Source organism: Thamnophis elegans, chromosome 16 (assembly GCF_009769535.1).
Source record: "Thamnophis elegans isolate rThaEle1 chromosome 16, rThaEle1.pri, whole genome shotgun sequence".
In the NCBI taxonomy this organism is placed as follows: Eukaryota; Metazoa; Chordata; class Lepidosauria; order Squamata; family Colubridae; genus Thamnophis; species Thamnophis elegans.
In genome coordinates, this window is record NC_045556.1 from 38,080,246 (window position 1) to 38,092,675 (window position 12,430).

The 12,430-nt window shown below is 49.8% G+C and overlaps 2 protein-coding genes across 2 annotated transcripts; one reads left to right on the forward strand and one right to left on the reverse strand.

Annotated features, from left to right (window-relative positions):
* Positions 1 to 2,886: 2,886 nt before the first annotated feature.
* Positions 2,887 to 8,600, reverse strand: LOC116518885 (NADH dehydrogenase [ubiquinone] 1 alpha subcomplex subunit 8-like). Its single transcript, XM_032232420.1, is given in 7 exon segments — positions 2,887 to 3,182; positions 5,853 to 6,018; positions 6,662 to 6,692; positions 6,695 to 6,751; positions 6,754 to 6,807; positions 6,810 to 6,822; positions 8,500 to 8,600. Coding segments are annotated over 7 exon segments (510 nt in total). The 5' UTR covers positions 8,551 to 8,600; the 3' UTR covers positions 2,887 to 3,044.
* A 174-nt stretch (positions 8,601 to 8,774) lies between these two features.
* LOC116519397 (MORN repeat-containing protein 5-like) lies at positions 8,775 to 12,338 on the forward strand. Its single transcript, XM_032233250.1, is given in 7 exon segments — positions 8,775 to 8,821; positions 9,803 to 9,895; positions 9,897 to 9,948; positions 10,894 to 11,005; positions 11,156 to 11,230; positions 11,233 to 11,319; positions 12,298 to 12,338. Coding segments are annotated over 7 exon segments (507 nt in total).
* The last annotated feature ends 92 nt before the right edge of the window (positions 12,339 to 12,430 follow it).

Consider the following 12,430-nt stretch of genomic DNA (forward strand, 5'->3'; position numbering starts at 1 on the left):
CCTCTGGGAGGGGCCATTCACCCTCCACCTGTGGCCTTACTCCCAAGTCAACCCATTCTTTAGCTCTTCCCTTCGTCTGGCCACTCTGCGCATGCGCACCCTGGGAACAGGCTCCAGCTGTTCTTCTGCCTCACTGATGTCTGACTCTGAAGGCAGCTGATAACTGTCAGACGGCCCTGGCCCCCTCTCTGCCTCCGACACAGAGCCTTCCCCAGACTCCAGGAGTGGCCCAGGTTCCTCCCCCGTCTGTCCTCACCTCATCCTCACTGTCCAAATTGAGTGCCACAACAGGCCACCGTAAGAAACAAAGTTGGAGGGGGGCGAAAGAAAGGGTGTATGGAGGGTCGAAGAGGTACATTGGGTTTCTATTTTGGGGGGGTATTATTGACATGAGGAATGGCTGTGTTTATTGTTTAAAGTTATAAGGCCCCGGTTCTGCACAATATATATGTGACTGTACGAAAATGAAAATGGAAAATAAAAATACATTTACACAAGAAACGAACTCTGCTGTCATCTGAGGTGAAGACAGAGAAGGCAACTTCTCTGCCTTGGTCTCCAGCATAACTGATTATTGCCACTCATTGCTCTGCACTCCAGATATAAAGTCAACCCAGGGGGACCCAGGCAGGAGGCTTCCAACACATCTGGGAGTGCCACCCTGGCACTTACACCCATGGCCGTAAGCACCCGCTGAAGGGCATCTCTGTTCTGGCTCTCCAGGAGAACGCTGTTCTTTGGCAAGGGCAGAGGAACCAGAGTGTGGCTTTCCTCGGGGGTCTTCTTTGGGAGACCCTGGGGTCAGGAAGCAGGCCACGGAACTTCCTCTCCGGAGGGGGGGGGGTTCCTTAGGCAACAAGGTGGGACAAGACCTTAAGTCATACGAGCCGGGCTGCGCGTACCCACCGCTAGAGGATCTGTTGGCCACTGCTGGGCGGGACGGGCGCCCGGCCATCAGGAAGCCATCCTGACCTCAGCCATGTGCCCCTTCCCGAAGGCACCGCGCCCAAGGCGGGGCTGGGTGAGGCTGCGGGAGTTCGTGGCCAGCCCACCCTCTTGGCTAAACACAGGAAGGCGAGGGGTCAGCGGCAGCGTCCACGCAGGCCGTCCTCGGGAAGGAAAGGGGGGGTGGGGAAGACTACCACCCAGAGAGACGGCGGAGCAGGCGGCGGGAACCCCTGCCTGGCCTCTCCCCACGGAATCTGCAGGGAAGGAGGGTGGGCTGGCTCTTCTGAACAGGGATGATGGACGGAGGGAAAGCGCTCCACCTCCCTCCCCACCAAGGAAGCAGACCCTTTGCTTTGGGGGTTTCAAAGCCCCCTCCCCCAAAAAAGATATACACCATGGATGAAATTCTCCGGAGAGCAAAGGCTGCCTTGAATGACTAAGGCAACAGCAGGATGCAAACTGTGTAAATATATGCATAAGTTTGCAGAACACAGAATGAGGGAGTTGGAAGGGACCTCGGAGGTCTTCTAGTCCAGTGTTTCTCAACCTTGGCCACTTGAAGACGTCTGGACTTCAACTCCCAGAATTCCCCAGCCAGCATTCGCTGGCTGGGGAATTCTGGGAGTTGAAGTCCAGACGTCTTCAAGTGGCCAAGGTTGAGAAACACTGTTCTAGTCCAACCCTCTGCTCAAACTGGCTTAGCCCATTACCTCCGATGACGTTTTGGCTACAAGAAATATTACAGACGGACAAAACTCGTGTCGATTGACGGAGCCTCCTTGGTTAAAGAAGGTTTAGAGCAGTGGTTCCCAAACTTGGCAACTTTAAGACTTGTGGACTTCAACTCCCAGAATTCTCCAGCCAGCTCTTCTGGCTGGAGAACTCTGGGAGTTGAAGTCCACAAGTCTTAAAGTTGCCAAGTTTGGGAAACACTGGTTTAGAGGGACACAGATGGAGGGAGGGAGGACATTTTTCAGCCGCACAAGAGACCCCGTCCCCTCCTGGGTCTGAGCCAGCATTCCGAACCAAGCTGAGGGCACTTGAAAGCCTTAACGCCAGTTAAAATGAATAAGGAGATTCCCAGGAACAGAACCGTGAACCTTAGCAGGAGATACAGAACTTCACTGCGTGGACCCCAGAAACATTGAAGGAAACTGTAGATTGGTGTCACCGCAGACCGTAAGGGCCCATCGGGGCTCCTGAATTTAAGGCCGGGATTAATGGCGGTGTGAAAAGGAATGAGAGCGAGGCTCAAAACCACCGAGGCAATGCTCAGAAAGTCAGAGATCAGCAGGTGAGGAGGAGGAAAAAATGGTCCCCTTCGTTTGCCCCAAGAAAAAGGGCATTAAGAATAGCAATAGCAGTAGCAGTTAGACTTATATACCACTTCATAGGGCTTTCAGCCCTCTCTAAGCGGTTTACAGAGTCAGCATATCACCCCCAACAACAATCCGGGTCCTCATTTTACCCACCTCGGAAGGATGGAAGGCTGAGTCAACCTTGAGCCGGTGAGATTTGAACCGCCGAACTGCAGAACTTCAGTCAGCTGAAGTAGCAATAGCAATAGCAATAGCAGTTAGACTTATATACCGCTTCATAGGGCTTCCAGCCCTCTCTAAGCGGTTTACAGGGTCAGCATATTGCCCCCACAGTCTGGGTCCTCATTTCACCCACCTCGGAAGGATGGAAGGCTGAGTCAACCTTGAGCCGGTGAGATTAGAACCGCTGAACTGCAGATAACAGTCAGCTGAAGTGGCCTGCAGTACTGCAGCCTAACCACTGCGCCACCTCGGCTCTTTTAAGAAATCCACAATAATGTCCTTACGCCACACAAGACGCCTTCCTCGCTGCTCTCCAAGGAGATTTATTCCAGAATGACAGAGAGCGTTTCTCTACTTGTACTCTTCAAACAAAACACACGACAGGAGGCACGAGGAGTCAGACCTCTCAAAGAATATGCATTTAATGACCGCTGAGTACAGATAAGAACCATCCAACGAAGAGCAATCGATGATCCATCCCCCCAAAAAACCCAAACCCTCGCGGTTTTCCTCTGAGTCTGGCGTACGTGCAGAGCTGCCATTTCTTTCCTCCCCCTACCAACTCCAGAAATAACCTCGGTTGCCGTATCTCGCAGGCTTGTATTCGCCTTCGGTTGGCGGGTTGGTTGATGGTCTCGTCCGGGAATGGCAAGGGTTCTCGGGGAGGGGACGGTCGGTCTTCACTTTAGTCACCTGGAAAGGGAAAGAAGCACAAGGGAAGGTCGTTGAGTGGATGGGATGGAGCTGCTGCAAGGAAGAAGCAATAGCAGTAGACTTATATACCGCTTCATAGGCCTTTCAGGCCACTCTAAGCGGTTTACAGAGAGTCAGCATATTGCCCCCAACAATCTGGGTCCTCATTTTACCCACCTCGGAAGGATGGAAGGCTGAGTCAACCCTGAGCCAGTGAGATTTGAACCGCTGAACTGCTGATCTAGCAGTAGCCTGCAGTGCTGCATTTAACCACTGCGCCACCTTGGCTCAAGAAGGCATTTCCAAAGAGGAAGCGGAGGGGAAGAGCAGGGAGGGACACCTGAAGCTGGTTCAGTTCAGTTCAGTTCAGTTTATTTCATTTATATGCCGCCCTTTTCCCCCCCGAAGGGGACTCAGGGTGACTCACAACTCAACCAGGGAAGGGGAATACAGACAAAAAGAAATTTAAAAAAACAAAGCAAACAATGCATAATTTAAAAACACACAACAGTCATACCATTCGAGACGGGGCAACAGCTCTTTAGCCCCCAGGCCTGTCGGAACAGCCAGGTTTTAAGGGCCTTGCGGAAGGCCTGGAGGGTGGTGAGGGTTCGAATCTCCACGGGGAGTTCGTTCCAGAGGGTAGAGGCAGTCAAGACCACGGAACCTCCTGCCCAGGATTTTCTACTTGGGTGATGCTCAACGGGCCTCTGTGATATTTCCCTCGTTTGGAAAAAAAAAACCTGCACGGGAAGCCATCTGATAAACACGCCAGAAGGCAAGGCTTGTTTGCTGGTGTGTGCCACACAGGTGTACAACACTGTGAGCCAGCCCCCAAAACACAGCCACACAATGAGACACGGAAGCAGGAAGGGAGGGTCCCCTTGAGGCATTGAAAACCCTCTGCCCCTCAGACCAGCCTATAAAGTAGCCAGAGTTTGAACTGAGCAGAAGATGGGCCCACCAGGGCGAAAGGAACACAGAAAAGGAGCCCAAACCTACATCAAAAAATGTCCTATCGGCTAAACTAGTAGAAAACTGGGGGAGAAGCACAACAAAGAACGTTCTTTCTGTGCCAACTCAGGAAGCTGCACTGTCCAAAGAGCCGCTGATTCAGTTCTACAGAGGAATTATTGAGTTTGTCATCTGCACCTCCATAATTGTCTGGTTTGGCTCTGCAACCCAACAGGGCAGAGACACGGACTTCAGAGGAGAATCAGAACTGCAGAAGAAACATTGGCTAGCAACCTGCCTTCCATGGAGACCTATAACACTGCAGGAGTCAAAAGAGGGCTGTGGAAATATCTACAGACCCCTCGCATCCTGGACATCAATTGCTTCAACTCCTACCCTCAAAACGAGGCTATAGGGCCCTGCACACCATAACAACTAGACACAAGGACAGTTTTTCCCTGAATGCCATCACTCTAGTTAACAACTAATTCCACAACACTGACAATTTACTAAGACGGTATTACTATTATTCTTCTCTTCCTTCCTAGTGCCTATCTCTTCTCACTTGTGACTATAATAACCATGTTGCTTGTATCTTTCAATTCATGTTGTTTTTATTTGTTTCCTAGTACGATTTGATAGCTTATTAGTAACTTTGACTATCCCTGTTTTATTCTGATGATGTATTTTTTATTCTCCTTACGAGAGCATCTGCACCAAAGACAAATTCCTTGTGTGTCCCATCACACTTGGCCGATAAAAGAATTCTATATTCTATAAAGAATTCTAACTCCTCCCAAGCACTGGCTCTTACGCAGGCAGGAACTGACGGCTCCTTTCCTAGCAAACTTCTTCCTCCGTCACCGACTCATGTGTAAAACTGCTGGCTCTGTCAGCACAAAAACAGGCCTGGCAGGACCAGAAAGAGGGGAGTTAGACCCCCGGCCTTCACATTCCAGAAACCTGCCATCCCCTTAAAGGGCTGGTTTAATGGGGCCATGCTCCACGGCCTCACGCGTCACGACGAAGAGCAAAGTCTTGGCACACTCTCAAGGTTGCCGTGTAAATGGAGGGCAGGCCTCCGCATGATTGGAGACGGTGGGAAAGGAGCAACGAGCACTTGGGTCCACTGACCACCAGGACACGCCTGGAGAGAGACCGCAAGGTCTTCGGTTAATGTTGTTGTTATTGTTTATTTCATTTGTATGCTGCCCTTTTCCCCCGAAGGGGGACTCAGGGCGGCTCACAACTCCAACCAGGGAAGGGGGATACAGACAAATTAACAACACACAAAACAATACCTAATTTAAAACACGCAACAATCATACCATTCGAGATAGGGGCAACGGTTCTTTAGCCCCAGGCTGTCGGAACCAGCCAGGTTTTAAGGGCTTTGCGGAAGGCCTGGAGGGTGGTGAGGGTGCGAATCTCCACGGGGAGTTCGTTCCAGAGGGTCGGAGCAGCCACAGAGAAGGCTCTCCTCCGGGTAGTCGCCAGTCGGCATTGGCCGGCGGATGGAATTCGGAGGAGGCCTAGTCTGTGGGATCTAATCGGTCTAGTGGAGGTAATTGGCAGCAGGCGGTCTCTCAAGTACCCAGGTCCAATACCATGAAGGGCTTTATAAGTGACGACTAGCGCCTTGAAGCGTATCCGGACCAATAGGCAGCCAGTGCAGCTCGCGGAGGATAGGTGTTACGTGGGTGAACCGAGGGTTACCTTTGACAGCTGACCCAGCTCCGGCCTCACCCAGCCCAGCTTGTCCAGCACGCAGTCATCGAAGAGCTGTTGCTGCTTCCGACAATGCCGGAACCTCAACATGTTGGACTCGTCCAGGCAGTTCCAGTATTGGTTGAAGGGCTCGGCGCAATGTAGCTTGATCTGCCTGTGAAAACCCAAAACGCTGCGTCTGGTTAACCGAATAAAAGCTTCACCAAGACAACCATTCCGAAAGGTGATCCCCAGGGAGAATAAGAAGGGAAGGCGGGTGCATGAAATGACAACAACAAGGGTGCAACCCCCAAAACATCTGGGGCCCCGCTTGAACTTCCATCGACATTGACAAAATATCCATCGGTCAACTGCGGAAGGAATTTGCTTGGAACAGCTGACATCCATTTAACCCCATTGAACAAAAACATCTGCCTACCATGGGAAGGACTCAACTGTGACAAAAATGCCAATTCCAGTCCAAATACCTGCTGAACTGTGCAACGCATTTGAGCACTGTCGGCATTGACCACCTCTCCATCGGTCAATTGCAGAAGGCAGCTTTGCTTGGAACAGCTGACATCCTTAACACCATCAAACCTCCACATCTGCCCATACTAGGACTTGGGGGGGGGTTTCAATGGATCAGTTAAAATGCCAAATCCAGCCTGAACATCTGGCTGATTGTGTGACAATCCATAATACTTCTTATTTCAACCCTGAGTTACGAACATTCTCCTTTATTATTAATACTTCCCTTCAAGACCCTCACAGCACGTACCCCCCTCCCACAGTGCCCCCCCCCATGTCAGGCTCACTTGAAAAAGTCCACGGCGCACTTGCTCACGGCCGGCCCTCCTTCAAGCACTTCCGTGGGTCCCTCTCCTCCCAACGACAGAGCATGAACCCTTGTTGATCCGGTCACACTGTGAGCCATAGTGGTGGGCACCCGCCTTCAGGACGCAGTGCCAACGGGCAGCTGAGGAGCAAGAAGGAAGCCAATGTTGCCATCTTGCAGGCTCTCAACATTTCATAACACATATAAACTTTATATCACTTGTCAAATACCGAAGATGAACATTGTTTTATTTGTTTCAAAATGGGATTAGAAAGGGGACATTTTAAAAATATAACCGTGGCATAATTAAAAATTAGAAAGGGGAAAATGGAAGATTATAATTCAATATTCAATTCAATTATTATTAGAATTATATAAGTTTGTTAAACATAACAATATGATTATTGGTATTTTATCTGTAGTAAAAGGAATTATATCAAGAATATGGAGATTGGCAAAAAAATCAATATATTGAAATATTGAATAATTAAGGAAAGATTATAATTCAACAAAATACGTGCATTATTACTAAAAGTCTGTAAGAGTTAATTGGTTTGAATATGAAGGGTATTGTTTTATTTGTACTAAAATGTAACTCTTGTTCACAGGATGTGTTTGTAGATTTTTTTTAAATTAAAAAATAAGTACATTTCAGCGTTGTAAGAGGGGTCAGGGAGAAGCCTCTGCTCATCCCCTTTCCCAATAGGGGACTCTCAACAGGGTTACAATATTTAGTATATTTATTTATTTGTTTATATTTTAAGAAAATTAATAATTATTGAGTCAAGGACATTAGTATTACTGCGAACTTTTACATTTGCTCCTGCAGTTTTCGTAGGCTGGCTTCTTCTCCCTTCTTCCTCATGCCAAAGTCGCCTTGGGTGAGATGGGCAGTTATGTACATTTGATTAATGAATAAAATTCATCAATATCCAGCCTGGCTCTTCATCGATTCTTACTTTATTCCCCCACCACCACTTTCAAATATAATCTTCCTGCCGGTTGCCAAATCCATGCTAGGAGAAGGACTAAACTTTTTAAGTTCTGAAAGTCCAGGTAACAAATGTTGGGGGGGGGGGGGAATTGGGGGAGGGGAAATACTGTTTTGTTTATGTCTTTTCTTTTTTTGCTTGCAAAATTTACTGGGATCCCATCTTAAACCAGTGCAATCTTCCTGCTGGTGTCAATTGCACACTGGGAGAAGCTCGGAAACTGCAGGAAATTAATAATTTTGCAAAAATATTTATATGCATATATATGTATGTATGCATGCATGTATGCATGTATATATGCATGCATGCATGCATGTATGTGTATACACATACACACACATAGGAAATGAATGTTTTTTGCAAATATATATATCATATATGTATGTATGTATGTATGTATGCATGCATGTGTATACACATACACACACCATAGGAAATTTTGCAAAAATATATAATGCATATATTGTATGTATGTATGTATGTATGTATGCATGCATGCATGCATGTATGTGTATACACATACACACACACATAGGAAATGAATATTTTTTGCAAAATATATATATATGCATATATATGTATGTATGCATGCACGTATGTATGTGTATACACATCACACACATAATACATACATACATACATACTCTTTGGGGGGCTGGAGGAGGCTTCAAGGGAATTGGGGGGGGGCTGCAGGTACAGGCCTGGACTGACCCCTCCCCTTGGAGAGGTCAACCCTGGAGAGGGTCAGAGGTCACGGGAGGTCAGGCGAGTGGGGAAACTGAGGCACCGCTTGGGGCGGGGCAGAAGGCTCCGGAGAGCGGCTCACCTCCGGCACGTCCAGCTCCTCCAGCGAGGGCACCTCCACCAGCCCCGTCATGGCCGGAGAAGCGCCGCACCTTGAACTCCCCTTCGCCGCCGCCGATGCCCCTCAGGGCCTCACGACGCCACGGCGCATGCTCCCCGGGCCACGCAGGCGCAGAAGCCCCGCTCTGGCCCTCTCCGCCGCAGGGCGGGGCGAACGCCACGGCGACGCCTCTCCCAGCCGCGCCCCCCGCGTTGCCTAGGCGACGGAGACGCGCGCGAGAGAGACCCCGCCCCGCCATGCAGTACACGGGTAGCTTCTACCGCGGGCAGCGCGTCAACGGCAGGTGCACGTGGGACGCGCCCCTCTCTCCTGCAGGCCCCTTTGCAAAGGGGGGGATGGGTGCAAAGGGGGGGGGTGCAAAGGAGGGATGGGGGGGTCTCGTGCAAACGTTTTGGGCGGACGTTGCAACGGGGAGCCTCTGTCACGGGCAAACGAGGGAGGGCGCCTGAATGCGTGAATGCATAGGACATGCGGGATGGGGGGGGCATGCGGTACACGCGGTCCATTAATATGCAACGCTAATAAATCATAAATCGCCCGTAAAGATGATGCAGGTGTGTCTAGATAATGCTATTAATCCCCCTCTTAAGAGTAAGACTGCAGGCGAGCTGGGGTGGTGGTGGGTGGGAGCGTTCTCCCTGCCTATTAATTGGTCCAATGAGTAATGCATGATAACACACCACACGTTTGACATATGATGCTTAGGGGAAGGGAGTGTAGACTATAGAATAGAATAGGAATATAGAATATAAAGTAGAATAGAGCAGAGGAGAGGAGAAATATGGAATAGAATAGAGAAGGGAAAGAGTAGAGTAGAGAATAGAATAGAGAGTAGAGAATAGAATAAGAATAGAATAGAATGAATACAGAGTTGGAAGGGACCTTGGAGGTCTTCTAGTCCAGTGTTTCTCAACCTTGGCAACTTGAAGATGTCCGGACTTCAATCCCAGAATTCCCCCCTCTTGCTGGCTGGGGAATTCTGGGAGTTGAAGTCCGACATCTTCAAGTTGCCAAGGTTGAGAAACACTGTTCTAGTCCAATACCCCTGCTTAGGCAGGAAACCCTACACTATTTCAGACAAATGGACATCTAATGTCTTCTTTAAACCTCCAGTGTTGGAGCATTCACAATTTCACAACTTGGAGGGAAGTTGCTTCCTTGCATGAGGGTGAAGGACGGGGCCGCGTGGGGAGGGGGCCTGTGTGGTTGGAGAGAGGTGTAGACTAGACGCCTGATAGTTTCTCTGGGCTCCCCCCTCCCCCAGGTTGGAAGGGACGGGTACGTACACCCTCCCCACCGACACCAAGTACGAGGGCGAGATGAAGGACGGGATGTTCCACGGGAAAGGAACTCTGTATTCCCCAGCGGAAGCAATACGAAGGGACTTGGGACAAAGGCATCTGTGTGGAGGTAGGGCTTCATCCTGGGAAGCGGGAGCCTCTGGGGGTTCTTGACACCCTGGTGGGAGCTGATCTTGACCCATCTGGACCTAGAAGGACCTCCCGCTATGGGGAGCCACCTCCATCTCTGAAGCCTTGGTAGATGCCTCCTGGGTGGTGCACACACTATGCTAAGACAACACTGAACAAAGATCCAGAATGGATTGTCCCATCAGGACCTTTTAGGACCACTGGCTGGATGGACCTTAGATGTCCTTCACGGAGGTCCATCCTCTTTAGAAATACCACACCTTGCTTAGTGAGTCTTACTACTTCTACCTGCCTTGTTGGTCATTCCCAACTAGTTTCCTATGTTTGATGAAAACAGTTTCATAACTTACTAGCTGACAACCTGGTGTAGCCCAGGTATATAGCAATAGCAGTTAGACTTATATACCGCTTCATAGGGCTTTCAGCCCTCTCTAAGCGGTTTACAGAGTCAGCATATCGCCCCCAACAACATCCGGGTCCTCATTTTACCCACCTTGGAAGGATGGAAGGCTGAGTCAACCCTGAGCCGGTGAGATTAGAACCGCTGAACTGCAGATAACAGTCAGCTGAAGTGGCTGCAGTACAGCACTCTAGCAATAGCAATAGCAGTTAGACTTATATACCGCTTCATAGGCTTTCAGCCCTCTATAAGTGGTTTACAGAGTCAGCATATTGCCCCCACAACAATCCGGGTCCTCATTTTACCCACCTCGGAAGGATGGAAGGCTGAGTCAACCCTGAGCCGGTGAGATTTGAACAGCCGAACTGCAGAACTGCAGTCAGCTGAAGTAGCCTGCAGTGCTGCATTTAACCACTGCGCCACCTCGGCTCTTGTAATTGTATATTTACCCCACAGCCAAGAAACAGGAAGTTGGATCTGAATGTTTGGTCCTACTCAACCTTAACCCTAAATTTGCCCCGGCAGGGGAAATACACCTTTTCTGATGGTTTGGAATACAAAGACAATAAGTGGCATTACTGTGACGGCTACGACCGGAGGTTTTACACCGAGATCTGCAACGGCCTGAAGCCGGCAGGTAGAGCCTTGGGTCAGCCCATGACGGCATTATTGGGGCTGCCCCTCTTAGGGAGGTGGGCAGAGACTCTCCCTGCTGGTCGGGAGACCCCGAGACTTGATATCGGGGTTCCTGGTACGAAGCAGTAAACCTTGGGCTATCTTGTCCAAGGTTTTTTTTGCTGTTCACCTCCTCTCTTCCCAAGGGATTCCCAGCTGACCAACCTGGATCCCCCGCGGCAAATCCCCACGGCTGCTACGACTGCGGAGACGGTTTCTACAACCCCAACACCAGAGTGGTGGTGGATTACCGGCACCGCTTCCTGAGGAATGCAGGTAGGCCCCTTCCCCTGCTCATCCCCTTTCAAGTTGGCTGCAAGGCTTTCGTCCCACTCGTCCTGGGGAATGCTGGGCAGACCAGACCGGCCTTGGTGTCCTTCCCCATAAGAAAAGGAGTGGGGGGGATTAAGACACCCCCCCCGAAGGTCACTTGGACTCTAGAGACTCCACTGTAAGGATCGGCCATGGGTTCAGCGGTTCAAATCTCACGGCTCAAGGTTGACTCAGCCTTCCATCCTTCCGAGGTGGGTGAAATGAGGACCCGGATTGTTGTTGGGGGCGATATGCTGACTCTGTAAACCGCTTAGAGAGGGCTGAAAGCCCTATGAAGCGGTATATAAGTCTAACTGCTATGCTATTGCTAGTGACAGGGTTCGGATAGAATAGAATAGGAATAGAATAAATAAATAGAATAAAGAATAGAATAGAATAGAATAGAACAGAATAGATGGAAGGGACCTTGGAGATCTTCTAGTCCAACCCCTGCCTAGACAGGAAACCCTATACCGTTTCAGACAAATGGCTATCCAACATCATCTTAAGGACTTCCAGTGTTGGGGCATTCACAACTTCTGGAGGCAAGTTGTTCCACTGACCAATTGTTCTCACTGTCAGGAAGTTTATCCTAAGTTGCTTCTCTCCTTGATTAGTTTCCACCCATTGCTTCTTGTTCTGCCCTCAGGTGCCTTGGAGAATAGCTTGACTCCCTCTTCTTTGGGGCAACCCCTGAGATATTGGAAGACTGCTCTCCTGTCTCCCCTAGTCCTTCTTTTCATTAAACTAGACCTACCCAATTCCTTGCACCGTTCTTCCTATTTTAGCCCCCAGTCCCCTCATCCTCTTGGTTGCTCTCTCTGCACTCTTTGGGTTGGTGGGATGTGTCCTGCAACATCTCCAGAACTTTGGCCTAGGTGGTACTGAGCCTCCCGCCGAGCCCTCCCTGCAACCCAATCTCAATGCCTCTGGTGCCATCAGACCAAACTCTTCTGCTTCAGTGTGCCAAGCGTGAGGAGTGAGATAAGCACAACCTTTGCCAACACAGGAATGGTGACCGGTCAACCGAGAGAGAGAGAGAGAGAGAGAGAGAGAGAGAAAGAGAAAGAAAGAG